At 43.6% G+C, this 26,615-nt stretch overlaps 1 protein-coding gene across 3 annotated transcripts in view; it reads left to right on the forward strand.

Moving 5' to 3' along the window:
• The first annotated feature begins 4,877 nt into the window (after positions 1 to 4,877).
• ccdc136b (coiled-coil domain containing 136b) overlaps positions 4,878 to 26,615 on the forward strand; it is a 59,612-nt gene continuing 37,874 nt past the window's right edge. For all 3 annotated transcript variants that reach the window (XR_011978977.1, XM_072673019.1, XM_072673018.1), the window contains exons 1-3: positions 4,878 to 4,967; positions 5,194 to 5,438; positions 25,808 to 26,143. Coding sequence is in view for 2 of the 3 variants with exons in the window: in XM_072673019.1 (XP_072529120.1) it covers positions 5,384 to 5,438; positions 25,808 to 26,143 (391 nt within the window). In the remaining variant the exon portion in view is untranslated. The remainder of the gene's footprint in view (positions 4,968 to 5,193; positions 5,439 to 25,807; positions 26,144 to 26,615) is intronic.

A 26,615-nucleotide genomic window follows, 5' to 3' on the forward strand; every position in this document is an offset into this window, starting at 1 on the left:
GTAGCATATTGACTCCCTGCTTGAAAGGGATGCTTTTGGATTTAAATGCCATCACTTTACTCTGTGTGTGCATGTGTGTGTGTGAGGGAGAGAGAGAAGTGATGATGTCTGTTTGGCTTTTAAATGATGTCCTTATCTTTCTTCCAGCTTTGAGTTGAAATATCCATCCAGCCTGCTATTCTGTTCTCATATTGAGAGAGAGAGAGAGAGCGAGAGCGCAAAAGGTAGAAGAGGTGTGTAGCCGGGCACCAGCTGGTGTGCTACACTACAGGCCAAAGTTATGGAATCAAAACATTTTGTAGCACATTTTCCTGGTTTGCATGGGTGCACTCTCACTATAATGTGTTCAAGTGAAAGTTCTTCTCATTGAACACATCAGATTCAGCTGATTTAGCTTCATGAGCATTTTAAAAATACACTGCTCAAATAAAGGGAACACTTAACACAATATAACTCCAAGTAAATCAAAAATCTGTGAAATCAAACTGTCCACTTAGGAAGCAACACTGATTGACAATCAATTTCACATGCTGTTGTGCAAATGGAATAGACAGATGGAAATTATTGGCAATTAGCAAGACACACTCAATGAAGGAGTGGTTCTGCAGGTGGGGACCACAGACCACTCCTCAGTACCTATGCTTTCTGGCTGATGTTTTGATCACTTTTGAATGTTGGTGGTGCTTTCACACTCGTGGTAGCATGAGACGGACTCTACAACCCACACAAGTGGGCGCTACCAGGAGACATGGCGGAGGCCGTAGGAGGGCAACAACCCAGCATGAGGATGGTATGAGGGCCCGATGTCCACAGAAGGGGGTTGTGCTCACAGCCCAACACTGTGCAGGACGCTTGGCATTTGCCAGAGAACACCAGGATTGGCAAATTTGCCACTGGCGCCCTGTGCTCTTCACAGATGAAAGCAGGTTCACACTGAGCACGTGACACACGTGACAGAGTCTGGAGATGCCGTGGAGAGCGATCTGCTGCCTGCAACATCCTTCAGCATGACCGGTTCAGCAGTGGGTCAGTAATGGTGTGGGGTGGCATTTCTTTGGAGGGCCGCACTGCCCTCCATGTGCTCGCCAGAGGTAGCCTGACTGCCATTAGGTACTGAGATGAGATCCTCAGACCCCTTGTGAGACCATATGCTGGTGCGGTTGGCCCTGGGTTCCTCCTAATGCAGGACAATGATAGACCTCATGTGGCTGGAGTGTGTCAGCAGTTCCTGCAATATGAAGGCATTGAAGCCATGGACTGGCCCGCCCGTTCCCCAGACCTGAATCCGATTGAGCACATCTGGGACATTGTGTCTCGCTCCATCCACCGTTACGTTGCACCACAGACTGTCCAGGAGTTGGCGGATGCTTTAGTCCAGGTCCGCCACCTCATCAGGAGCCTGCCCAGGCTTTGTAGGCACGTGGAGGCCACACACAATACTGAGCCTCATTTTGACTTGTTTTAAGGACATCAAAGTTGGATCAGCCTGTAGTGTGTTTTTTCACATGTTGTGTGTGACTCCAAATCCAGGCCTCCATTGGTTAATAAATTTGATTTCCATTGATGATTTTTGTGTGATTTTGTTGTCAGCACATTCAACTTTGTACAGAACAAAGTATTCAATGAGAATATTTTATTCATTCAGATCTAGGATGTGTTATTTGAGTGTTCCCTTTATTTTTTGAGCAGTGTATATCAGTCGGAGCTGCAGTGAAGCTCTGTGAGAGATTCAGGTAGATGTACACTTAAGAGGTTTAAGCAAACCCTATGGCTGTGCCCCAATTGTATACCAAACACTAATACTATAAGGTAAATACTTTGGCAGGGTTTTGTACTAACAGGAAGTGATGAAGCGTTGTTATGCCAACATACATCACTACAACCTCTCCTGACACCGTCACTGCTGCACATGCATCGTTATCCATGTTTTTATTCTTCATAATTGTTCCAGGTGTGACTAGCTCCTCTAGAGACAGTTACTCCTAAGACGTCCCAATATTTTTGTTCATATAGTGTTTTAGGCTTGGGTTTGTTTGCATCTGTTGAATTGTTTCTAGGTATTATATAAGGATAAAACCTATGAACCAACCTTTGCTGATTACTGGGATCAATTAAGATGAACACACCCTTGCCTAATTACTGCCAGCCCTGGTGAACCTGAGCATCACTGAGATCATAGACATACATCTAGAACCTCTAGAATGGATCTGAGATTGCAGCAAACCACAGTAGGATGAGCCGTCATCTCCAAAACATGGAACAATGACGAGTCTTCCCAGAAGTAGCCAGCCTACCTCCTGGCGTGCAATGATGGCTTATCTGGGAAGTCATAAAACAGCCCAGATAAACAATTGAGGAACTACAGACCTTGCTCACCTCAGGTATGGTCATTGTTAAAATTGTAGCATTAAAAGGAGACTAGCCAAATGCAGTTGCATCTGGCAATTCGTCCTTTCACAATAAGACCATCATACCAACAGTCAAACATGGTGGTGGTAGTGTAATGGTGTGGGGATGCCTAATCGATGTTGGTCCAGAATGTCCAGACCAGTCTATGATCTGAATCTGACAAAAACAAGTACACATTTAAATCGCTCAAAACAAACAGACGGAAGGTTTGGAGTAGCCAAGTCCTGTGTTTGTCAACCTTGGTCCTATTTATATTGTTCTTCTTTAACAATCCCACTTTAACTCAATACTGGGCTGTTAATGAGCTGATTAGTTGGATCAGTGTTTGATGGAAGCAGGGACAACACTAACAAGTGCAGGGCAGTGGGCCTCCAAGACCAGGGTTGAGAAATTCAGTCCTAGTCTTGACTTGAACCCCTTTGACCTTACAAGATCATTGAAAGCCCTCCAGTGCTTTTCAACAAAGTAATTCTGCAATAAACGGTTGTAGCTGTTGCTGGTGAAGGTGTCACTAATGGTAATTGAGCTTAAGGGGCTTTTAGTAACATGCAAAAACAGTAAACCAATAGCGGGCAAGTATTTTTCCCAGCACTGTGCATGATTTCCAAATGTGTTTTTGCTGCTCATATTCATTCTGTTCTGCCATTTTCATGATATTCCACATGCATTTATACTCACAGATTATACACACACACACACACACACATACACACATCTGCTCAGGCAGCAGAGATAATGATTGCACTCTATATGGTTTGGATATGACTTCGGCCACACACTTCCCTCAGACGCCATCCAGCAGGCTTTGGTTGCTTGGCAACTCCATAAAATGACGGTGATGCACGAAGGTGAACTTCATTGCTTTTTTTGAGCTTCAGTGAGTTGGCTGAATTATGCAACACCTCTGGGGCCATGCAGTCAATGTATTTTTAGAAATACATACTAGTACAGCTTACCTGCTGAATTCTGAGTTCATAGATAGACTGACAGATTGATGGACACTCACTAAAGAAGCACAACTGAACTGTATAATTTATATAGGCTAGCTTTATTACAGAACATTCATTACATTACATTCATTTTTATATAATAGAGTAGGATAGAAGTGCTTTAATGGTTCTATAATGAGATTCCATATGAGATAACAGCAAGAATTCCTCACCATCCTCGTGCAACGGCATCTACAGGAGCCTGAAGTTACTACCACCTTACATGCAAGGGTATTAATTCTTTATGGCATATGTATCTTAAAATAATAAAAAATAATAAAATAAAATAACAAAAAAATAAATAATGGGAAAGGATCTCAAAGAAATCAAGAATGGATCTCAACGTAATGAGAAAGGATCTTAAAATATTGATAAAGTATCTTAATGAAAAATCATCTCATAATAATGAAAAATCATCTTAAAATATCGATAAACAATCTTAATGAAAAATTATCTAAAAATTATGAAAAATCATCTAAAAATGATGAAAGATCATCTTAAAAATATCGATAAAGAATCTTAATGAAAAATCATCTAAAAATGATGAAAGATCATCTTAAAATATCGATAAACAATCTTAATGAAAAATTATCTAAAAATGATGAAAAATCATCTAAAAATGATGAAAGATCATCTTAAAAATATCGATAAAGAATCTTAATGAAAAATCATCTCATAATAATGAAAAATCATCTTAAAATATCGATAAACAATCTTAATTAAAAATTATCTAAAAATGATGAAAAATCATCTAAAAATGATGAAAGATCATCTTAAAAATATCGATAAAGAATCTTAATGAAAAATCATCTTAAAATGATGAAAAATCATCTTAAAATATCGATAAAGAATCTTATTAAAAATTATCTAAAAATGATGAAAAATCATCTTAAAATATCGATAAAGAATCTTAACGAAAAATCATCTCAAAATAAGAGAAATTATCTAGAAAAATCTAAAATGCATCTGAAAATATTGATAAAGTATCTTAGTATCTTAAAAGTCAAAATAATTATAATTATATAAACATTTTAAAATCTGAAAATAATGAGAAAGGCTCTGTATAAAGCTTTGTTCTGTATTGTCAGAGGGATGAGAAAGAAAAAATAATATAAATATAAAATATCAAGAAAGAATAATAATGTAAAATCGTCTCAAAATATCAAGAACGTATCTCAACATAATGACATAGTAATTCACTTAATAATAAAATACAAATCACACACACACAAACACACACTTCTCTGATGTTTCACATTTGTGTAGCTAGAGAGGATGAGGAGGGTGAAGAGGTGAACACGGCGCGGAGAGAGGAGACGAGTTATGAGCAGGGAGAGGAAGAGGGAGCGCAAGAGCAGGAGGGAGGGAGCGAGAGAGAGAGAGAGAGAGAGCGAGAGAGAGAGAGAGAGAGAGAGAGAGAGAGGGGGGGGGGAGAGAGAGAGAGAGAGAGGGGGGGGGGAGGACAGGGGGATACAGGGGGAAACAGCGGAGAGGTAATGAACAGCGAGCTGCTGGAGTATTAGCTGTGAGCGCTGAGCTGAGCTGAGCTGCAGGCTGATCTCATTAAAGGTGCGTAGAACAAACCAGCCTGTGTGTGTGTGTGTGTGTGTGTGTGTGTGTGTGTGAGAGATCGTGTGTGAAAAGTGGTCAGCGATGCAGTGCAGTGTTTGTCTCTGTATTGTCTGAGGGATGGAAGAGAAAGGGAGAGAGAGAGAGAGAGAGAGAGAGAGAGCGCGCAGAACGAAATACTAATTATTTAACTTGAAGTTTGTGTGTGTGTGTGTGTGTGTCAAAGGATGAAGCGACCGTTGCGACACGGTGTGCGTGGATCCTGAGGTTCCCTGCGAGTGTGTGTGTGTGTGTGTGTGTGTGTGTGTCAGTGACTTTCTCAGCTCTGTCTCCGCTCCTGCTGCGTCGCCTGTGTGCGCGCGCGTGGACGTCTCTGATCCCCCTTCAACACTCCTAAGCCTGTCGCCACGACAACCATGGACTGCGGACTGCGTCTGCCGCCTGTCATCGAGGAGGTCATGGACCCTGCAGGTGCGTGTGTGTGTGTGTGTGTGTGTACGTGTATGAGTCCCTAATGCATCTACAGGTACAGTTACCACTGCTATGGGCTGCACAGTACAGGCCTATCAGTAGGTGATCAGTATTGCTATTGACATGGCACTACAGAAGACTGCGATAAGAGCCACGGTTAAGTCTCTGTTCTTAACATCATGTGCTGTCAGATGTTCTGAGATGAGTTTCCGACGTGCTCTGATAGAGCCAGACGTTCATACGATCAGATAAACACCTAATAATCTGGGTCAGAACGGCTCCATCGCAGGTTCTCCAGTGCCTTGGCCGTATGGCAAACTACAGCATCAGCAACATAGGCGCAAGATGCTGTTTTGACCATGTTTGTGCAGCTCTAGTATCGTCTGCAGCTGTGTGGTGATGCAGAAGAGCAGTCATGATGTCATTGTTTATATTCCTCTTGCTCCTTCTCCCGGTAACTTGGCTGCCTGTGAGACTGATGACTAGGATTAGCGGAGTGAATCTGTGTTAAAGGGCCAGAAAGAGGTAGACAGAGAGAGAGAGAGAGAGAGAGAGAGAGAGAGAGAGAGAGAGAGAGAGAAAGAGGGAGAGAGACAGACGGACGTGGACGGCCAGTCAATGTGTAGTGACACATTCCTCGGTTGTGACTCAGAGCAGATGGCTTGGCAGGCTCAGTGTGCCATGCCTAAAACTGCACCCTTCATTAGACTAGAAAATATTGGTCACCGCACAGGCAAGATGTAAGCTCCTAAATACAGAACAGCCTGCTGCTCAGAGACCACCGTGGCAACTTTGGTGGGAGATATTCTGGCTAAGCATGCAGGCAGTAGGCCTGGGCATGTGTACTCTACTCTACTGTTTCTGCTGTGGAGCAAAACTGGAGCCTAGTCCACAGGTGTGTTAGTATGTGTGTGCAATGTTGGTTATCTTGAGAAAACAACATTTTCTCATCCCGTCAAATCAACCTGTTTTCTTGAGATCACAAGATGACAGTACAGAACTAACTTGTGGCCTTTACCTGCTACTTACTTGGCCATGCGTTTGCGTAGACAACCAGCTGCTTTGTGAACGTAACTACAAATATTGCGTCGGTTGTGCACATCCTTAGAAATTGTCCATTCACAAACGGCAGGTGAGATACATGCAGAGACGGTAGGGGCAGCGCAAGTTTAGCAAAAGTTCTGGAAAATTCTGTTCTGGAAAGTAAAGATCCAACCCCAGATTATGTTCCAACTGCCTGGGCAACTCTGCTGCCCTCTACTGAAAGCCTCCAGTAACAAGCGTAGCACATAGGCAAGGATGTGAACAGTTTAGAGATGGAAAATTCAGGTCCAGAAAGTAAAGATCTGCCCAGAGATTTTGTTCCAACTGTCAGGTAAGCTGAAGCAGAGCTGCCCAGGCAGTTAGAACAAAATCCTGGGTTGGATCTTTACTATCCATACTGACTTTTGTATTTGGCAGTAGGCTATCTAAGCCTGAAGGTGCTTTTAAGCTTAAATGTAGGACACCCCTCCTAATAAATGCATTCAGCTACTTTTTATGCACACACACAGCTTGTCTATTTCCTATGAGGAAGAAGTATTGACAATAGAATAGGACATATATATATATATATACCTTTTGGCACCATGCCTAATACCAAGGGCCTGACTGGGTCAGAACATCTCCAAAGCATCAGTCATCTCATCATTACTTGTGGGGGGTTCCCGGTATTGAGCTGTGGAGCAATGATACTGTGTTCTCTGGAATGAAGGTTGGTGCTCCATCCAATACTTTTGGGATGAGTTGGGTGGTGATCATTCAACATCCTGACCTCACTAATGCTGTTGTCGCTGAAAGCCCTCAAATCCTCACAGCAATGCTCCAAAATCTAGGAGAAAGCCTTCCCGAGACAGTTACTCCAACAAAAGCAGGATACACATTTTTTTTAAATAGTCTCGATTTCGAAAAAAATGAGCAGGTGTCCAAATACTTTTGTCCATATAGTGTATTTTTTAAATGAACAGGTTGCTCTGGATAAGAATTTTTTTAAATGCCTCAGATGTAAGTGTAAATATTAGCTTGGATGTATGTTTATGTGTGAGTGTGCCCTCCATAAGAACAAGCACTTTGCAGCCTATTCTTCGCGTCCAGTCTTTCAGTGTGTTTGATCAAAGAAAAGTCACTTGTGATCTTCAAAGGTTCTTTGCTCCCAAAATTGGAGCCTGAGCTCCTCCCACTGTTCTGTCTTTGTGCTTTGATTTAGGCTGAAGTGCCTCTCTCACCCACTTGGACTGATGTCTCACTGTATAACAGCATTACACTGGTCTTTTATATACACGTGTGTATAGGCTCTGTGATATGGAACACTCTCAAGAGACACTGAGACAGAGAAAGGGGAAGATATGAGAGAAGGGAGAGAAATGATTAGGGGGTGAACTGAAGGAAAGTTGAATTGAGGCTGTATTTTATGGCTGTTGTTTCAGTGCTTAGGCCCCATTGTCCATACTCTCTCTCTCTTTCTCTCTCTCTCTCTCTCTCGCTCTCTCTATCTCTCACTCTCTCTTATGGGACTTTATCACTCTGCTGGCTCCAGAACTGATGACAGCTCCCACTGCTCTTCCTCTGTGGCACCCACATGTTTTATTCTGTATCGCATTCATATCTCCCTTGTCCACCCCCAGAATGCACACACTGTTCCCGAGTTCTGGCACCCACATTCGAGTTTTAAACCCAAAGGTATAGCATAGTCACGACACACACACACACACACACACTCCTGAGTTCTGGCACTCATACATTCAAATTCCAAACCGTCTGAGAAACAGATAATAATGTAATATTTTTGAGGTTCAAAAAGTCACAAAAATATACATTACATGGACAAAAGTATTGGGACACCACCTCATTCATTGTTTCTTCTGAAATTGAAAGTATAAAAAAGAGTCTATCCAGCTTTTGTCGGAGTAGCTCTACTCTCCAGTTTTCTGGATATTTGAGAAATGCTGTGAGGATCTGATTTGCATTCAGTGTCAAAAGTGAGGTCATGGTGAGGTCATACTGTTGGATGATCACCATGATCACTCTTCACGTGAAGCATTGCACTTTTGCGCATGCTTGTCAGTTTAGGAGTGTGAACTGTATGGCCAACCTCTCTTATGCCTCGGATTTAAACGGGATATAAGATAGAGCTCTTTTCTGATTGGATGTCCTGAAGCATGCCTCATTTAAAGAATACATCCACCCTCAATATTAGTGGCTCTCCAGCTTTCACAGCACATTCAAAAAATTGATTGGGTCGTTGATACGGAGCAAGCAGAGATGGGGCTTAGTGAGCAGCAGGCATGGCAGAAAGCAGCCAATCAAAGGCTTTTCTGCTTCAGCTGTCGCCATGGCAACCAGTGGGAGCACTACCGATCAGAAAGATGCTGACCAACACTATGCAATAGAGGGATGAATCCTAATTATTTTATAAGGCGGAGTTACGGACGCAGAGGAACTGAATTGTTAACCTCTAGAGGGCGCACTAGCTGGGTTTGAAACAGCAAAAGCGTATTTATTGCTTCAAAATGGCTTTTGCTGGACACATCGCTTCTTATACTCGAATGCCACAAGACGTATGTGTGTGAAAATGCAGTAAGGGTGGGCGAGGATGTCTATTTTACATACCATGGGCAAAACGCATGACCTCGTTGGCATTTTATTCAACACTACATTGGAATGTTAGCCATCGTTAGGCGTGAGCTGATGCTTTCTTGCTGGTGTACCTGGCTGATCGTGGTCTTCAGGCCTTAGTTGAGGGGACTAGGCCCTATTGGTCCATTTCCAGGGGCTCCAGATAGTCTTAATCTGGTCCTGACAAACACACACACATACATTTGTCTTGCTTCTGTATTTCTGAGCTCTGGCTGCCACATTCGAGTGCCGACCAACCCATTCTCAGCCATTCTCAAGCTCCATGACAACTGACCTAAAAAACCTGATGGATGCGTCCTGCCATCCTGTGTCTGACGGATCAGACGTATCTTCCTCTAAATCAGACGTAGGTGTGTCAACAGTCTTATCTAAGCGGAGGAACCTACGTTTGTGAACTTTATCCTCTAAACCCATACAGAACCAGCAGGGCCTATCCACCTTTCCTTCCTCCCAGTTCTTGTGTCTTCCTCTTCCCCTTCCTCTGGACCTTTCTCCTTCCGCTGTTGCATAACACACTCCCCCCTCCTGTGAGGCTGCTATTTAGAGCGTCCTACAACGACAAGGAGTCGTCCATTTTTAGGGAAAGCAGATTTAGGGAGCCTAAATGCAGAGAGAAGGAAGGTACATACACTGGAAAGGTGAGTGTATAACACACACAAAAACACACACACACATGCATACACACTAACAGAATGCAGAGGATTTCATAAGTTCTACAGTGGTTCAGTCAGAGTGCTGACTTGAGTTTATGGAGTTTGGAACTTTATGAACTTCTTTTGTTTTCGCTCTTCCTCCCCCCCCCCCCCCCCCTCTCTCTCTCTCTCTCTCACTCACTCACTCACTCTCTCGCCCCCCTGGCATTCTCTCTTCTTTCTTCTGCTTCATGTGGGGGTGCTGTGTGCTCGCTCCTGATAGAGCTTTTTGCTCTAGTGTGACTTTTCCAACAGGGATTAAGACTCTCAGTGAGCTTTCCACACTCCCTCAAACTACAAAACTAGTCCAAGAGTCGATTCCTCCACTCATGAAAGAGTCAGGCTCAACCTGCTCTGAGGGCCTTTTGTATCCGAATAGTATCTGAATACACTTTGACCAGATTTACACTTGCCATTAAAATGCGTCCCCGGTATGATCTGATGAGATCCGGTGTAAATAACACACCAACACGTACCTCATTTCCGTTTCACTTCCTGCAAACAACAGCACTGTCCGGCTCCGGGAGACTGTGAATAGTTCAGAGGAACAGTGGGGATTCTACAGCACCATGGAACAATAGATGGGTTGTGCACCTCCGTAACGGCTTTATTAGAAAATGCAACAGACTATTTAAACCGTGAGGCAACAAACCCTGTAATACTGCTCTCATCTACCAGTAAATAAGCACACGCATGACTGAGAGAGCAAGGGAGGTGAGAGGCCTGGATCACAGTTACAATGACTCGTATTAACATTTAAAAAATGTTATTAAATGTGGACGAGATCCGTCCCTGTGTCTTGAGGGTGTTCACACCTGGCTTTTCATGCGGACAACTGAAATCTGAACGTCATCCGATCACCAAAACTACATGTTCATGCCAGATGTAAACAGACTCGGGTCTGTTGAGTCTCAGAGGTTTCAGTATTTCTGACAAAATGGCTCAAAGGATTAACGGAAAGGAGTCAAACAGCGCCCTCAAAGCTTACTTACAGCTTACTTATCAATGAAGGTGGAGCATTTTACCAAAAGTTTGTGGAACACAAAGTGTAAAGTAGTGCTGCTTCCTGACATTTTGGAGGACTTTGTCCTACAGTCGACCCATGTCTGCATGGGGGAAGGCTCAAAAGTTTTATGATGGCAAAATGGCTTACAATACTGCTAACTTTACCCAGCATGATTGCTAGTTAACAAGCTAAAGGATAAAGCTAAAGACTACCCAGCTGAAAAATCCAACCTAAGACCATCCTAAAACATTTCTGCTGGTAGCTGGTGTTGGATGGCCTGAGCTGGTCTTTGATGGTCAAGCTGGTAATCCAGATGAAAACATCCCCTGTGCTGGTATACAAGCTGGTTAACCTGCTCTGGACCAGCAGAGTGTACGTTGCATTTGATTTTGGTCATGTTTGTTAATGTTGGATGTCCAGCTTGGTGATGCAAGTCAACCAGCTAGGTGATGCTGGTCGTCCAGCATGGTCAAGCTTGGTCATCCTGGTTGTATTGGCCTGGTCTAGTTGATCATGCTTATAGACCAGCTAAACCATCAAATTCAACATTAGGTACTCTATGCTGGTCAAAAGCTGAAGCTGGTCAACCACCTTAACCAGCTTGACTTCCTTGAGCTGACCAGGCTGTTGTTAGTTGATATCCAAACCGGCACTATTCAGCTAAATATACAGTAAATAGAGGTGTCCAGTCCTTTAAATCTGGAGCTTTAGCCAGACAAAGCCATTTTTTGTCACAAAGCGTATGTGCAATATACCAAGACTGCAACATCTGCATAACACCATTTGCTAAGTTCAATAATTAGCTCATTAAAGCTAGTTTATAATTAAGAGCAAGTGTGTTCCTATTAAATCCTTGTTGTCCCCTGTGGTTGTTGGCTACTTGTGTAACATGCGTGCAATGCACTTCCCCAGTTGTTGCAACTGCATGAAACAGTACTGAAACACACAGCAAGTTTAGCAGCTGTGTTAGGGTGCTAACCCTGGCCTAGACTAATCAGGTCCTTCCATGCCATGCCAACACTGCTCACCAGCTACTGTGACAATACAATCCACTATACAAATGTGATTGGATTTGCTCGGGGTGCACTAGCCTCGAGCTAATCTACCAAACAACCTTGAAGGAGCCTTGGCCAGTTTGAAATGTCTGACAAAGAGATCCCACTCAGCTGAGCCGGAGAAACACTGCGGATCAGGTTGCTGCCTAAACAGCTTGGAGCGGTTCCTGGTGGTTGTCCGCAGTGAGGCTGGTAGATGGGTTGACATTGAACGTGCTGGCCAGATGGTGGACGGGGAAGGCAAGGGTGACGTCTTTTGTTTTTAGAGGCAGGCCGTCATTAGCTCGGGAAGCTTCGGGGGCTTGGGCAGGGGGCTGTAACCATGGTAACAAACGGTGCATGTCAGACACACGCACTGTAGCGTCACAGAGCTCTTTCGTCTGCAAGAGAAAGAAAGCAAGAGAGAGTGAGAGAGAGAGAGAGAGTAAAAGAGAGAGAGAGAGAGAGAGAGTGTGAGAGAGAGAGAGAGAGAGAGAGTGTGAGAGAGAGAGAGAGAGAGAAAGAGTGAGAGAGAGAGAGAATAGTGTTTAATCGCCTTGATTATGCATGGTAACCCCATCTCTCCAACCAGCCTTTCAGTGCTTCTATTTTGAACTGTTTTTGTTGTCCTCTCTCTCGCGCTCACTCGCGCTCTCTCACACACTCTCGCTCCCTCTCTCTCTCTCCATGTCTCGTGTTTCTCTGCCGCTGCTTTAAAGCAGGGCCAGAATGGAGGTGATGTGAATAATTCATGCCTCTCCTCACTGCGCCAGAAATCTGACACACACTCTCGTTTTCTCCTCCTCACACACACACACACACACACACACATCTGCAGTCTTCTGCCTCTGGCCTTTTTGCGATAGCTCTTAAATATCCTCTTTTTTTTTTTAACTCTCATACCTCTCTGCTTCTCCCTGTATTACACTGCCTGTGTCCCTCTCTCTCTGTCTCTCTCTCTCTCCCTCCCTCACACACACACACACACACACTCTACTGTGAATACATACGCAGCTCAAAGGACCAGTTAGCCAACATCAAGAATGCTAGCATTAATTTTCACACCAGTTTCAGTGCAGCACATGAGCTGGGCTAATTGCTCTAGCGTCCCTAGATTAACAGATAGGGTGTAGTTCATGCACAGCTGCATCACGGAACAAGCAGCTGTACTGGATAGCAGCTCCCACTGGCTTCTGTATAACAAGCTCGGACATGGTGCTAGTTGATGACGTCGGAATAGTGATGGGGATATGATGAAAGCTATGGTCAGAGAGTGAGATGTAGTGGGCTCTCCCTGAGTGAGACTGCAGTAGGGCCTGATTGATATAGCAATGGACAGATGAAACTGGACTACGGGCAAGTCCACGGATCTCTATACACGTTGTATAAGAGAGGCACATTCAGGAACATTGCGAGATGTTCGCAGGAATGTTGCAGGAGCTCTTTTTATTAATACGATTTAAAGGTTAGATGTTTCTCAATATTCTTCTCCATAATTTAGACGTGTCAGTTCCACATGCTAGCAGTGTCTTCCACTATCACGCAATGCTACAAACATGACAAATATATGTAATACAGCTTTGAGCAGCTAAGAGTGCAAACTAGCTGACACAGGTAGTGAATGATAAACTCACAGGAGCTCAATACAAAGAAATATTGGACAGCAAACACACTCGGCTGTTCTCACAGCAGCTAATCGTTATGAGCTGAATTCTAAGTGCTTATAGGCTGCCAGGGCTAAATTTTGTAGTGGGCAGCAGCACATATCAGGGTAAAATGCTAATACCATCGCGTCCCACCACACATAGCAGAAGTTTGATGCTCGCTCTGGCCAAACACCACCGCTTTATCAAGAAGACTTTGAATTTTTGAGTAGATGATAAGTCTTGATAAGATTTTTAAGTCAATGTCGAGAACTGACAGACATGGACTGTATGGACAAAAGTATTGAGACACCTGCTCATTCATTGTTTTTTCAAAAATCAAGGAGATTAATAAAGTTTATCCTGCTTTCGTTGGCGTAACTGTCTTAACTGTCCAGGGAAGAAGGCTCCAATCATCCAACACAATACAGTTCCACTGGGCTTTATACCCCTCTGGCCCACACCTGACAGTAGGTATGATGCCAATAGGTTCATGGTAATCTGCTTCAGAGTGTCCTAGCTGCTCTAGAGGCAGCAGACTAAGTAAACAGGGCCGAATATGAGTTTCAACTCAATCTCTATCTGCTCTTGGCTTGGTGAGATTTCAAAGTAACTCTCACTCATTTCCACACACACACACACACACACACACACACACACATTATTCCACCTAGATTTCAATCCCCCTGGCTTTTTCCCCATTGATATTCTTCAAATGGAATGTTATAGCTAGGCAGACTGAAAGTGTGTGTGTGTGTGTGTGTGCGCATGCGTGTGCACATTTTAGCATTCTCTTCTCATCTCAGGCAGCGTCACTCTTTCAGTCTACATCCGTCTATTTCTTGTGAAGTCTTTTCTGGATCTTTTTCTCTTGCCTTTATTTTGATATCTTGATTTCCTGTGATGTGATGTTTCCACTACATTTACATTTACATTTATGGCATTTAGCAGACGCTCTTATCCAGAGCGACTTACAAAGCGCTTTTCTATTTACCCAAGAAAAGCCTCAGCTAGTTTGAATAGACTAATAATTCAAAGATACCTCTAAGCTTAGACACTACTAAACACAAGACAATAAGGTGACCATAGTACTCGCTATTCGTCCAAGTACTCTCTGAAGAGGTGGGTCTTCAGTCTGCGTTTGAAGACAGCGAGCGACTCGGCCGTTCAGACACCCAGGGGAAGCTCGTTCCACCACTTTGGTGCCAGGACAGAAAAGAGCCTGGACGCTTGTCTTCCGCGGATTTTGAGGGATGGCGGGTCGAGCCGAGCCGTACTTGAAGCTCGAAGGGCTCTAGGTGCGGATCGGCTTTTGACCATTGCAATTAAGTGCAGAGGGGCTGGTCCGTTCTTGGCTTTGTAGGCCAGCGTCAGGGTTTTGAATCTGATGCGGGCAGCAGCTACAGGAAGCCAGCGAAGAGAACGCAGCAGTGGAGTGACATGGCTGAATTTAGGGACATTGAAGACGACCCGTGCTGCTGCATTCTGGATGAGTTGCAGGGGCCTAATAAGATAAGATAGTCCTTTATTAGTCCCGCAGTGGGGAAATTCACAATGGTAAACAGAGGAAGACCAGCCAGAAGAGAGTTGCAGTAGTCAAGACTTTAAGTGACGAGAGACTGAACACTACACTGCTTGTCAAGTCCCTGTAGTATTGCCAGTAGAATTGAACTCTTAGGAGCACATAAACAAGAACCATGCCTAATGCCAGGCTAAACAAGATAAAGGCAAAAGCAGGATAAACTTATTTCAGTACTCTAGATTTTGGAGGAAACAATGAATGAGCAGAATGAGTCCCAATACTTTTGTCCACTGTATGTGTGTGCAGAACACCCACATTTCTGGCTCTTGGGGGCAGCGGAGGCCTCTCTAACAAGCATTAGATGTACTACTGCTTGTATGTGTGTGTGTGTGTGTAGCTGGTGGCTGTGGTATCCTGTGTTGGGCACCTCTCTCTCTCTTCATGATCCATCCTCCCATATATCTGTCTATTTTCACCACCGCTCTCAGCGTTCCTAGCTGTCAGCCTGCATTTAGCCAGCTGTGTGTGGCCTCACCTTCCACAGGTCCTGCAGGCTACACTTAGCCAGGCCTTACTGTAGTGAAGTCCCAAACTACACACACACAAACAGCGTCCTCCAGCTGCAGTGCTCGGACTAATGAAGGAGAAAAGAGGAAGACTGTTAAGGGAACGGTTGTTTGCATCTCGTCTTGTTGTGGTTAGCAGAGGAAAGTGACTGTTTCTGTGGTTTACAGGCTTTCCTGCAATTAGCTGATAAGGAGATCTGTTGCCATGAGGTGCGCTGATGTATGATGAGGCAACTAAGTAATGAAGACAGTAATGGTACATATTGTTGCTGTCTGGCAAAACCTCATATTTCCAAAATATCAATTTTACAGGAGAAGGAAATATCCACAAATGAACAAATGAAACAGTCTATAGATCATATAGAACAGACCCGAGACCACCTCTTCTCAAGGCTCTCGATGCGATTGAATTGGTCCACACTTGAGTGCGATTGCTGTATTCACCTGTATTCACCTACCCACATGAAAACAAACCCGAGTCCATTTTAACAGATTTGACCTTTCTATGCCACGTGTCTTTATTGGATAGTTTGAAAAGGGAGAAAACTTGTATATCCAAAAAAATATACTACATAATTACCTTTTAATTTGAAACAGACCAATCACACTGTACTGTTGAACTAAGCTCCACCCCTAAACACAGTTAACAGAAGTTTAAATACTGAAAATATAACTTGTTGCTGATTAATGCAAATTTTCATTATTTAATTATCCATTTGTTTATTTAAATCTACTCACTAGGACTCCCTCATCACTTGGAGAGTAAGAACAAACACATGGCTCCTCTGGTACTGATATATACGTGCAGTCAGCCACTGCCTTCCAATGCAGCATCACTAGCTAGCCAACACTCTCAAAGAAAAGCTACGGATCCCCAGCTCTGATACATCAGCCGAGATGCCTGTGCCAGACAGCTTCACAATGGGAGTGAGCGCCGTCCACCCACCCCAAGAAGCATGGCTGATTGTGCTCTCTCAGGCGCCATAGTGTCAGCATCTGCTAAACCACTCGGAGCCCCATTAATGCAGCAGGGAAGTTTGCTTACTATATATTATAAGCTATATTTTTAGTTAGTGCAGCCACTCAGGCCTTCACAGATACTCAAAATAATATAGTAATAACTTTAATATCTGGAATTATGCATCATTTTACACTGACGTCTGTCTTTTAACTCAAGCACAAATTTAAAAGGAGGACTTTGCTTAAATCATATTTTACAGAGAGCACCTCTACTTTTGTTTAAGTGCAGGAGTGTGTGTGTGTTTGTGTGTGTGTGTGTTGGTGTGTCACAAGCTTCCATGTGATTCATTTTGGCAGCAATGTCATTCATGGCTCTTGTGATTGATGCTCTTCTGTTGCTGTGTGTGTGTGTGTGGCATGCTGACCTTGTGTGGAAATTTGGTCAGTCTACATAAAGGGGGAAACGCTCAAATATTTCCTTCTGGTTTATGTGGTCAAGAGTAGTGTTGCAATAGCCTTAGCACTGCAGTAATGCAGAATTCGAAGGAAATAGCCTGTGAAGTTAGAAATACAAAGTTTTAAATGTGTGTGTGTCTATTTTTCCACCCTTCTCTGGTTTCCTGCTGGCTTGTGGTGCCTGTGGACTCTTCGACACTCTCTATATCTCCTCTCTCCCACAGTGAGCCTCGCTCTAGAACTGTGAACAAACTGCACACATTATATAAGACAGCCGTGTGCGCAGGGCGTGTGTGGCCTTACTTCTCCTTAGTGCTGTGTATGCATTGACTGAAACTCTGGGGTCTGGTGTGTGTGTGTGTGTGTGTGTGTGTGTGTGTGTGTGTGTGTGTGTGTGTGTGTGAATGAGACTAAGTGTGGAGGTTAAGGGCGCTGGTTTTCAGTTACTCCAGGGTCGCGTAATAGGAGTGAGAGTATGGCTATAAACAGGAAACTAATGTCACCGGTTGGATTCGAGCCAGAGAAAGATAGAGAATCAGGGCGTGAGAGAGAGAATCAGCGAGAGAGAGCTGTGACTCATCTCCCTCCCCCTGCGCTGAAATAAGTCTCTCTGATTGGTTATGGATGCACTTGATGCAGAAGAAGCATGAGATCAAACCAACTGAGCTGATTACACTGAAAACAGTGATGCGTTCAGGTTGCAGTGGTAGTACTGTACATTGTCTCAGTCACAACAACCCTCATATGCCAGAAATGGTAATTTTATAAGAGAAGAGAAATAAAGGATTTAACTGTTAGTGAATTTCATTAGCGCAAGAGTTTTTAGACCAATTCTACTGTCAATATAGGATATTTGTCAAACACAAACATGGCAAACAAGAGGGCGAACCAAAAACGAACCTGTGCCCGGGGGTTGAGCTGGCGAGAGTGGCTAGCGCTAGGGAGAAACCAAAGGGAGACAAAAAAACAAATCCTACAGGCAGAGCCTGGGCTAAACAGGGGTTAATGTAAACTGTGCCCGAACGGCGCTGCACTGACTAAGGGGAGGGAGCTGGGGGACCAGCTACTGAGCAACAACGGCTAGGCCGATTAAACCTGGAACCGCAGCGCACTGGCTTGAGCGGGGTTCGCCTAGCTGGGACAAGGGTAGCCAGAGAATCCAGACCATGGATACCGTGGATAGCAGGGTGACCTGCTCCTGAACGAGAACTTTGAGCAGAAACTGGCCTCAACACAATTCAAGAGTACGGGGAACCTCTTGTAAAACCTTGAGGTGGTGTGGAGGCTCCTTAAATATCCCCCAGTCCCAGGTGAAACTCATAAACCAAACAAAGAATGTAAACAACCGAACCAAAACACACGTGAATGTAAACGAACTGAACCAAACACACATGAACGTAAAAAAACTGAAGGTCCCTATTTGGGACTGTGGGCAGCGGTTCGAGATCGCCCCGGGGGAGGGCGTGATAACAAGGGCCTGACAATATTGTTGCCCCCATGCTTTTTTGAATCTGGCAAACTTTGTGTCAAAGTTTTATGATGAATGGACCAACAGAAATGCTCCAAAATCAGAAAGTGACTGCACAAGTATTGCATTTGCATAGGAGGTGCGCAAGGAGGAAATTGTTGCCGTCAAAAGAACATCAGGGCAAGACTAAAGTTTGTCAGAGAACACCTAGACAAAGACCAGGACTTCTGGAAAATGTGCTTTGGGCATGCTGATGCAAGCGTATGAATTGCAACATTTGTTTAAACATAGAATTGAATATTTTCTTTGTTTGAATCCCTTTTTTCCCAATTTGGTACTATCAATCAGCTCCCCCTAGCACTAGCGATGCTCCCAACACTTGGAGGGTATTGACTTCGCGTATCTCTTCCGATACAAGTAAAGCCTCTTTTTGAACTGCTGCTAGTGCAACATCACCGGGCAGCCGACACGTTTGGAAGAAAGCACCGAGACCAATTCTACTAGTGCTTATAATACTGAATGCCAGAGTTTTTAGACCAGGCCCCAGATCCCCAGTTCCGTTGCACCAGCTTACAGACTCCTGTGCCAGCCAACATCGCTTTAAGACTGATGAGACGAGAGAGCGCCATGTACCCACCCTGCGAGAGCATGATCAATTGTGCTCTCGTGGACTGCAGCTGCTGATGGCAAAGCAGCATGGCTCGGGACACTCATTACTCGTGACCCCTGTGCCATAGTGGCAGTGTATTAGACCACTGGGCCACTTTTTAGCCACAACTTGCTAAACATTTAATAGACGCTTTCTAGGGATGTGCAGAAAACTTGACAGATGAAACATTCTAAGAACTAAAAGGCGTTTATGTAATGTTCTAGTGACCAAAAAAATGATAGCTGGGAAATTATTTGGACACAGTGACTGTAGACATTTTTGCCACAAACCAAGGGCAGCATTTGAGCATAAGAACATCATAGCAACTGTGAAGCATGTTACACTGAAACATGCGTGACAGCGCATATTTCCATAGGTTCCATACATTCTTATGTATGAATGAATGTTTGAATGTTTAGATAGGGCCAGACCACCGCACTAAAACATCTACATTTCACTGCATTTGTAACCCTAGGATGTTATATTTCTCTGCAATGCTAATCCAGAGAGATATAGTCTCGATTTCACAATGTATAGGCATCCTCTGATTTGTACATGAATAATACTGTATACTGGCACTGGCTCTCAGTGCATCGCTAATCAATCCGAAGCAGTGGTGTTTTCTAGTGCAGATAAGAGCTCAGGAGAAAGCTGGAGAAGGACAAAGGAGACAAAAGCGAAGCTTCTGATGTCGAACAGATAATTGAGCAGCTGATGATGCTGTTATTTGCAGCTGCATTATTATTGGCTTCGGTCAGCCATTTATAGGGCCACAGTTGTGAACTGGAGAAAGCTTGTTATTGATTGAAATAGTAAGGCAGGTCAGGCCAGTGTATGTGTGTGTGTGTGTGTGGCTTGTGTGACTTCCAAACCATTTTCCTTTGATAGTACAACCTGAATTAGACACCTATTCTGTATTTTAGCCTCATGTGGAAAATTCAGAGCAAATCTGACCCTCCAGTCATGGTCTGTTAATTGTCTGCTCTGCCTTTTATTGCGTTCACCTCATAATCGCTCCTCCTCGCTGTGAGCCCACTTCAGTAATTGTGTCATTCGTTTTTTGCGGGTATGTGCTAATTGTTGAGTGAGGTTTTGGCGCTCGGCATTTCTGAACTGACTCTGCGTTCACAGCTCAAAATATTCATATCTATATTTTGCCAAACATTTTGGAACACCTGCTTATTCATGGTAATCTTCTGAAATCAAGGGTATATAAAAAAAACTTTATCCTGCTTTTGACTGAGTAACTGTCTCTACTGTCCAGGGAAGAAGGATTTCTGCTAGATTTAGGGGCATTGCTGTGAGGATTTAATTGCATTCAACATCAAGACTGTTAGTGGGGTCAGAATGGGAGTTGGATGATCACCACCCCACCGTGTCAGCAATGGGTGCAACTTAAAGTAGATGAATGCATTCATTAGAAGGGGTGTCCACAAACATTTGGACATATAGAGTTTTCATATTTTCAGGGCAGTGGTGGTTCAGTGTTTAGAGCTCCGGACTATTGATGACAGGGTTGTGGGTTTGATACCTGGGCTCGGCAAGCCGCCACTGTTAGGGCCTTGAGCAAGGCCCTTCACCCTCTCTGCTCCCCAGGCGCTGGAGTTGGCTGCCCACCGCTCTGTGTGTGTGTGTGTGTTCACTACCACAGATGGGTCAAATGCGGTGGACACATTTCGCTGGACATAGTACAGTGACAAATACGTTCTGATCGTACATGTTGCGATGGTCTGGTTTAAGACCTGAAGCTGCCAACAAGCAGGTTAGCTACCTAGCCAGTTAGCTGAGATGTTTATAAGGTAACTTCCTGGGTTAAAATGTGTCTGTGCCACCAAATTGTTTTAAACAAGGCATAATACATAATTCTATTAAGTTGATAACTTCTAATTGACAACCCTTTCTGTGTGGTTTATAATCCTAGCTAAAGCTGAATGCACTTGAATTCACGCTGAGTTGGTTTGATGCTGGTCTAGAGCTGGTTTAGCTGGTCCATGACCAGCTTGGGTATTATCACCACTGATTTACCACTGACTAACATTAACTGAAGCTAAAAGTGAATTTCTTTCTCTCACTGTCTGTCTTACACACACATGTACTTAGTCTGATAACCTTGAAATGATTCATACATATAGACCAAGATTAAACCTATTTAGAAAAAATAGACTAAACAGGAAACTTGCAAGACATCATGGCCCGCCTGCTCTGGGGTGTGTGTGTGTGTGTATGTGTGTTTTTTTTTTTTAAGGTGCCAGAGGCTTATGCTAACCTTAACACATGCACTTTCCATGTTATACAACACTAGTATAAATAAGCACTGAATATTCTCCTCACGTTCATGTCAGAACATTGTGTTTGCTGTAAAATACATGAGGTCAGTGCATGGGATGCTAAATGAATTGATGCCAAAGGACTCTCAGAAATGAATAGCTTTTAAAGCCAATGTGATCTGAAGTCTCTGCTATTCCACAAGTTTAATATTCAGGGGATATGTCAAGGCATGTGTGTGGTAGAGTTCTGCGGCATATTCATGGAAATATTTAGGGAATGTGGAATGTTTGAAAGGGCTGTTGTATTTTTTTTACGTACGTAGTGAGTGTGAAAGGTGATACTGCAATGTGTAGCTCATTTAGATGGGGGCTGTGGGCCTGCATGCTGGATAATGAAAAACATGATGATTTGATTTGATTTGGTGTGTGTGTGTGTGTATGGAAAGGTTTATTCTGCGGCAGTGTGAGGAACAGTGTGGAGCTAATAGGGACAGATCAGAGCTGCTTCGAGTCTACCCCTCCTGTCAAAGCATCTAGTGTGTGTTAGTGTATCGTCAAAATATCACAGCCAATAAAACAGCACGGCTTATCGCACACTGCCATATAGTAGTTAGGGTGCCCTACATGTTCAAACGTTTATAGACCCTTCTTCTGAAATGAAGGGTATTATTAGGTATTCTGTCCCCTGTTCGCTGCAGTAACGGCCTCTGCTCATCTAGGGAAGCTTTTATTTTAGAGGTAGTGTTAATTGGATGTACTATTAAATACATGTTAAACGATATGGTATTTTAAAAGGCGTATTACATTGGGTTTAGTTGTGCTTATCCTGATGTATAACACACCGGTCCGATTACAGTGAAATGCAGATTTACAGACTGAACACACTCACGAGGAGAATGACAGCTGCAGAGACAGAGGGAGAGACGAGGCAATTTATCTGGTGGAGAAACAGATTTCAGTAATCCTCCAAAGGCATCTAAGAGGATCACAGAGGTGAATTGTCTTGTCAGGCCTGATGCCTATTGCATTCAGCTCTATGGAGGTTGGCTGTCTAAGCGCTAGGCCTGACATGCTATTACAAGACACCTCTCCGTGGAGCCAGTAAGGCTTTCATTGGACAAGTGTGTAATCCGTTATGAGTTTCTTTTTGATATATGGGTGGGTAAAATGACAGTATGGTATTGTTATTGTGATAAATTGCTTCATGATATGTGTTTCTGAGCACATCATGGATATTGTACTTAAACACTGACCAAAGAGAGCAGGATAAGTCCTGCTTGATTCAGTACAGTGTGCTGGCGTTGTGACAATGCTGTGATTAAGAGGACTTTTATCCATGGACTCTTATCAATGTAGCGTGGTGCGGCTGCCCAGCCAGGGAAGTTAACCCTTGACTGCCGCTGAGAAAGCAGTGGTGTTATCCACACTATGCTACACCAACCACACATACACTATGCCAAATGTTTGTGGACACCCCTTCTAATGAATGCATTCAGCTACTTTAAGTTGCACCCATTGCTGCCACAGCATGTCTAGTCGTTGTAGAGAAGTACTGTCAATAGAATAGGACTCTATGAAGTAGATACACACAAACCTATTGGCCAGGTGTGGGATATAGGGAGGTATAAAGCCCCCCAGCATTGAGCTGTGGAGCAGTGATATGATATATACAGTGATTTGATATATGATCATATTTTTGAACACATATGGTATAATGAAGTTTCTTCCCGTGTCCCGGCAGTTTTATTTCTTTGCACAAACTGCCAGACTAGAGGATCAACTGACAAATAGCAGCAGCTTGGGAATGATGCCTTGCCCCACATATGTAATCCCCTAGTTGTGATGCCAGCGCAAGATAGTAAACCCTACTCCTAAACTCCTTAACAGAAGAATAAGCATGAAATCAAGTTTTACTCAGAACATCTAAAAGAAAGGCAATGAATCCCCAAACTCTGTGAATGACAGCATACGCATATGTGCGTACACACACACACACATACATAGCTAATCAGTGCAGTGACGCATGAGGCACCAAACGCGTCTTTAATCCGTCACGGCCTTCAACACACACCTCATTCAAAGAAATATTTCAGAACCTTCCATGTACAGACTGACACACACACACACACACACACACACACACACAAGCACAACCAATTGCTTTTAACCCGAATAACAGTGACTCTAGCCTTGAATCTCTTTTACTGAGAGAAAGAGAGAGAGAGAGAGAGAGAGAGAGAGAGAGAGGTGGGAATGAATGAGAGCAGTAAGACTGACTAAGTCTGACTGTGGTGGCCCTGAGGTCAGAGGTTAAACATAGAGGTGGGAGAAAGCACACACACACACACACACACACACACATACACATGGGTGAGTCCAACACCTGTCAACAGCCATGAGCATTTACACTAAGAAAGAGCGAGAGAAGGCAAGGAGACTGAAAAACAGGTGATAGGTAGACAAAAAAAAGTGTTAGAGAAGGATGTGAAGAAGAGAGGTGAGAGAGAGAGAGAGAGGTGATAGAGAGAGAGAGAGAGAGAGAGAGAGAGAGAGAGAGAGAGAGAGAGAGAGGATGAGTGAGTGAGTGATGGATAGAGTAGGGAAAGTGAGAGTGTGGTGCTATTTTTATGTGACTGGCTTCTCAGTCTTGTTTCTGATGAGGGGCGCCAGCAGGGCGAGAGAAGGATAAAGAAAGAGGGGCAGAGGAGAGAGAGAGGGGAGGGGTGGGGGAGTAGAGAGAGGTCAGTCTGTCATTGATCTACACTCTAACACTGACTCTTGGTGACGTTCCTGTAGAGACCCTACAACCTCTCTTTCAGCTCGGAGCTAAAAGCTGCTGCAGCACATACACACAGACCTACTACCCCAACCAAAGAACACACACACACACACACACACACACCCAGGACCCAAAATAGGTTAAAACAATCCAAACTGTGTCATATGAAATGATGGTGGCTAATGTTCAATGATGGAAATGGGTCTCATGACTCTAGATGACTTTAAACTAGATGCCGTTTATGAGCTTCAGAACAAATATAGCATATTTTTATATTTTTATTTTTTAAATATTTGTAAATAATTAATAGTCAGAAGAAATGAACCTGCCTACAATTGAAAACATAATAAATAAGAAAAAATATAAATAAATAAAAATAAATAAATAAATAAATAATAATTAAAAAAAATATATATATATATATATGTATATATACCAATTCTAAAGTAAAAAAAAAACATTATGCCCGTGTTGATGCTGTAAATGTTGAGCTGGGAGACGTTAATATGGTACTTGGTACTTGATGGTACTGTTCAGCCCAAACGAGCAAATCGAGCAGAACGACCGTCTCCTGGCCTCGTTTTCCGTGCGCGCTGTTGACAGTAGAGGGCGTCCTTGTTGCTCGACAGCTGTTTCCTCCGAGTGGGCGACGCTAACTGAGCCCAATAGTGTGTACGTGTGTACGTGCGCGCGCGCGCGTGTGTGTGTGCGTGCGAACGCGCTCCGAGGGAGACCCTAATTGACAACAGGTGAAAGCAGGCGGGCAAGGGCAGTTAATTGCAGAGTGTGTGGCGTGTTTTAAAGCAGTGTGTGTTGAGTGCGTGGTAGGCTGTGAGGTCTGGGGGAGAACAGGTGTAGAGGGGGAGATGAGAGGGGTCTGGACTGTGTCTCCTAGATTAGAGAGAAGAACTGGGCTGAAAGCAAAGCTGGGGGGCTTCTCATAATGTCCTGACTCTCTATTACAGTATTAAAGCCTGTTCACCATGCAGTGACTACTGATCAGTCCTTACTCACTCAGGTAACTCCTGAGCTCAGACCATTTCTGTAGTTCCCAATATGTGCTGTAAAGGGCAGCTGGTGTGTTATATGGTTATATAGAAATATAATGGTTTTGATATGACAGCGCTGATTGATTGATTAGAGGATTCTAGTATAGTCAGTAACAATGAAAATTAGCTGATTATTAATAAATAATAATGGAGATGATTTAAAGAACCTTAAAGAAGGTAAAAACATTTTGTATGAATGGTAATGTATTCTCATATTAGTGTTATTTAAAAAAGAATCATTATCTGAGTTTATCTGAGCACAAAAAATAAGGTGTTTCAAATTAGCAATGCCATAGAAGAACCATATACCATATATACCATATACCATATACATATACATATATACAAAATAATCAAATGTGATATTTATATAGAAAAAGCATCCTAATTTCATTTTAAATATAAAAGCATTGCAATAATATGAAGCTAAAAAATAGTCACATGTGTTTTGTTAATGTTGATCTATACTGAATTCCACCACTTTAGTTGTTGGGCATGAATGGGTTAAATACAGGACCCCCCCCCCCAAGCAAACAATACATAACTGCAATGCATAACTTCTCCCAAATCACATACGTTTCTCTCTCACTCTCTCTTTCTCAGATGACCTGTGTGAGCTGAAAGCGGAGCGACCAGGCAATCAGCTGACAGCCAAAGAGCGAGAATCTCTGGAGGAGAATGATGAGAAGGAGGAGAAGGAGGTGGAGGTGGGGAACGGAGAGAAAGGTGTGGAGGAGGGGAACGGAGAGAAGGGCCTGAAGGAGGAGAAGGAGGTGGAGGACGAGAAGGTGGGAAATGGAGAGAGGGAGAAGGCGAGGGGGCTGGATGAGGAGGAAGAGATTGAGGAGCTTCGAAGTCAGGTGGTCCAACTGCTCCTGGAACTGGAGGAGGCCAGAGAGGTGTCCCAGCGGCACGAGGACAGCTACAGCGAGCTGCAAGGTGTGGGAGAGTCTGTGTCTCTGTGTGTGTGTGGGAGAGTCTGTGTGTGTGTGTGTGTGTGAGTGTGAGTGTGAGTGTGTGTGGGGGGTTGGCATGTTTTTGGGACATCACTGCTGGGAGTTCCCCAGTCAACATGCTCAGCTGTCCCTGGCCCTGTGTGGCCAGCTGTCCCACAGTTTCTGCTGAATCATACATGCGCACACACACACACACACACACACACACACACACACATGAATTGAACTGAATGAGTGTACAAATAATAGCTCATCATAACGAGAGGATTATTTTTATGTTCTCCTCCATTTACACATTTGTGAAAATTTCTCCGTTCCCACTGTTCTGAACTGTTCTCCTCCATTCACACTGTTTTGAACTCTTCTCCTCCGTTCACACCGTTTTGAACAGTTCTCCGTTCACACTGTTTTGAACTCTTCTCCTCCATTCACACTGTTTTGAACTCTTCTCCTCC

The sequence above is a fragment of the Salminus brasiliensis genome, chromosome 2 (assembly GCF_030463535.1).
Source record: "Salminus brasiliensis chromosome 2, fSalBra1.hap2, whole genome shotgun sequence".
Classification (NCBI taxonomy): Eukaryota; Metazoa; Chordata; class Actinopteri; order Characiformes; family Bryconidae; genus Salminus; species Salminus brasiliensis.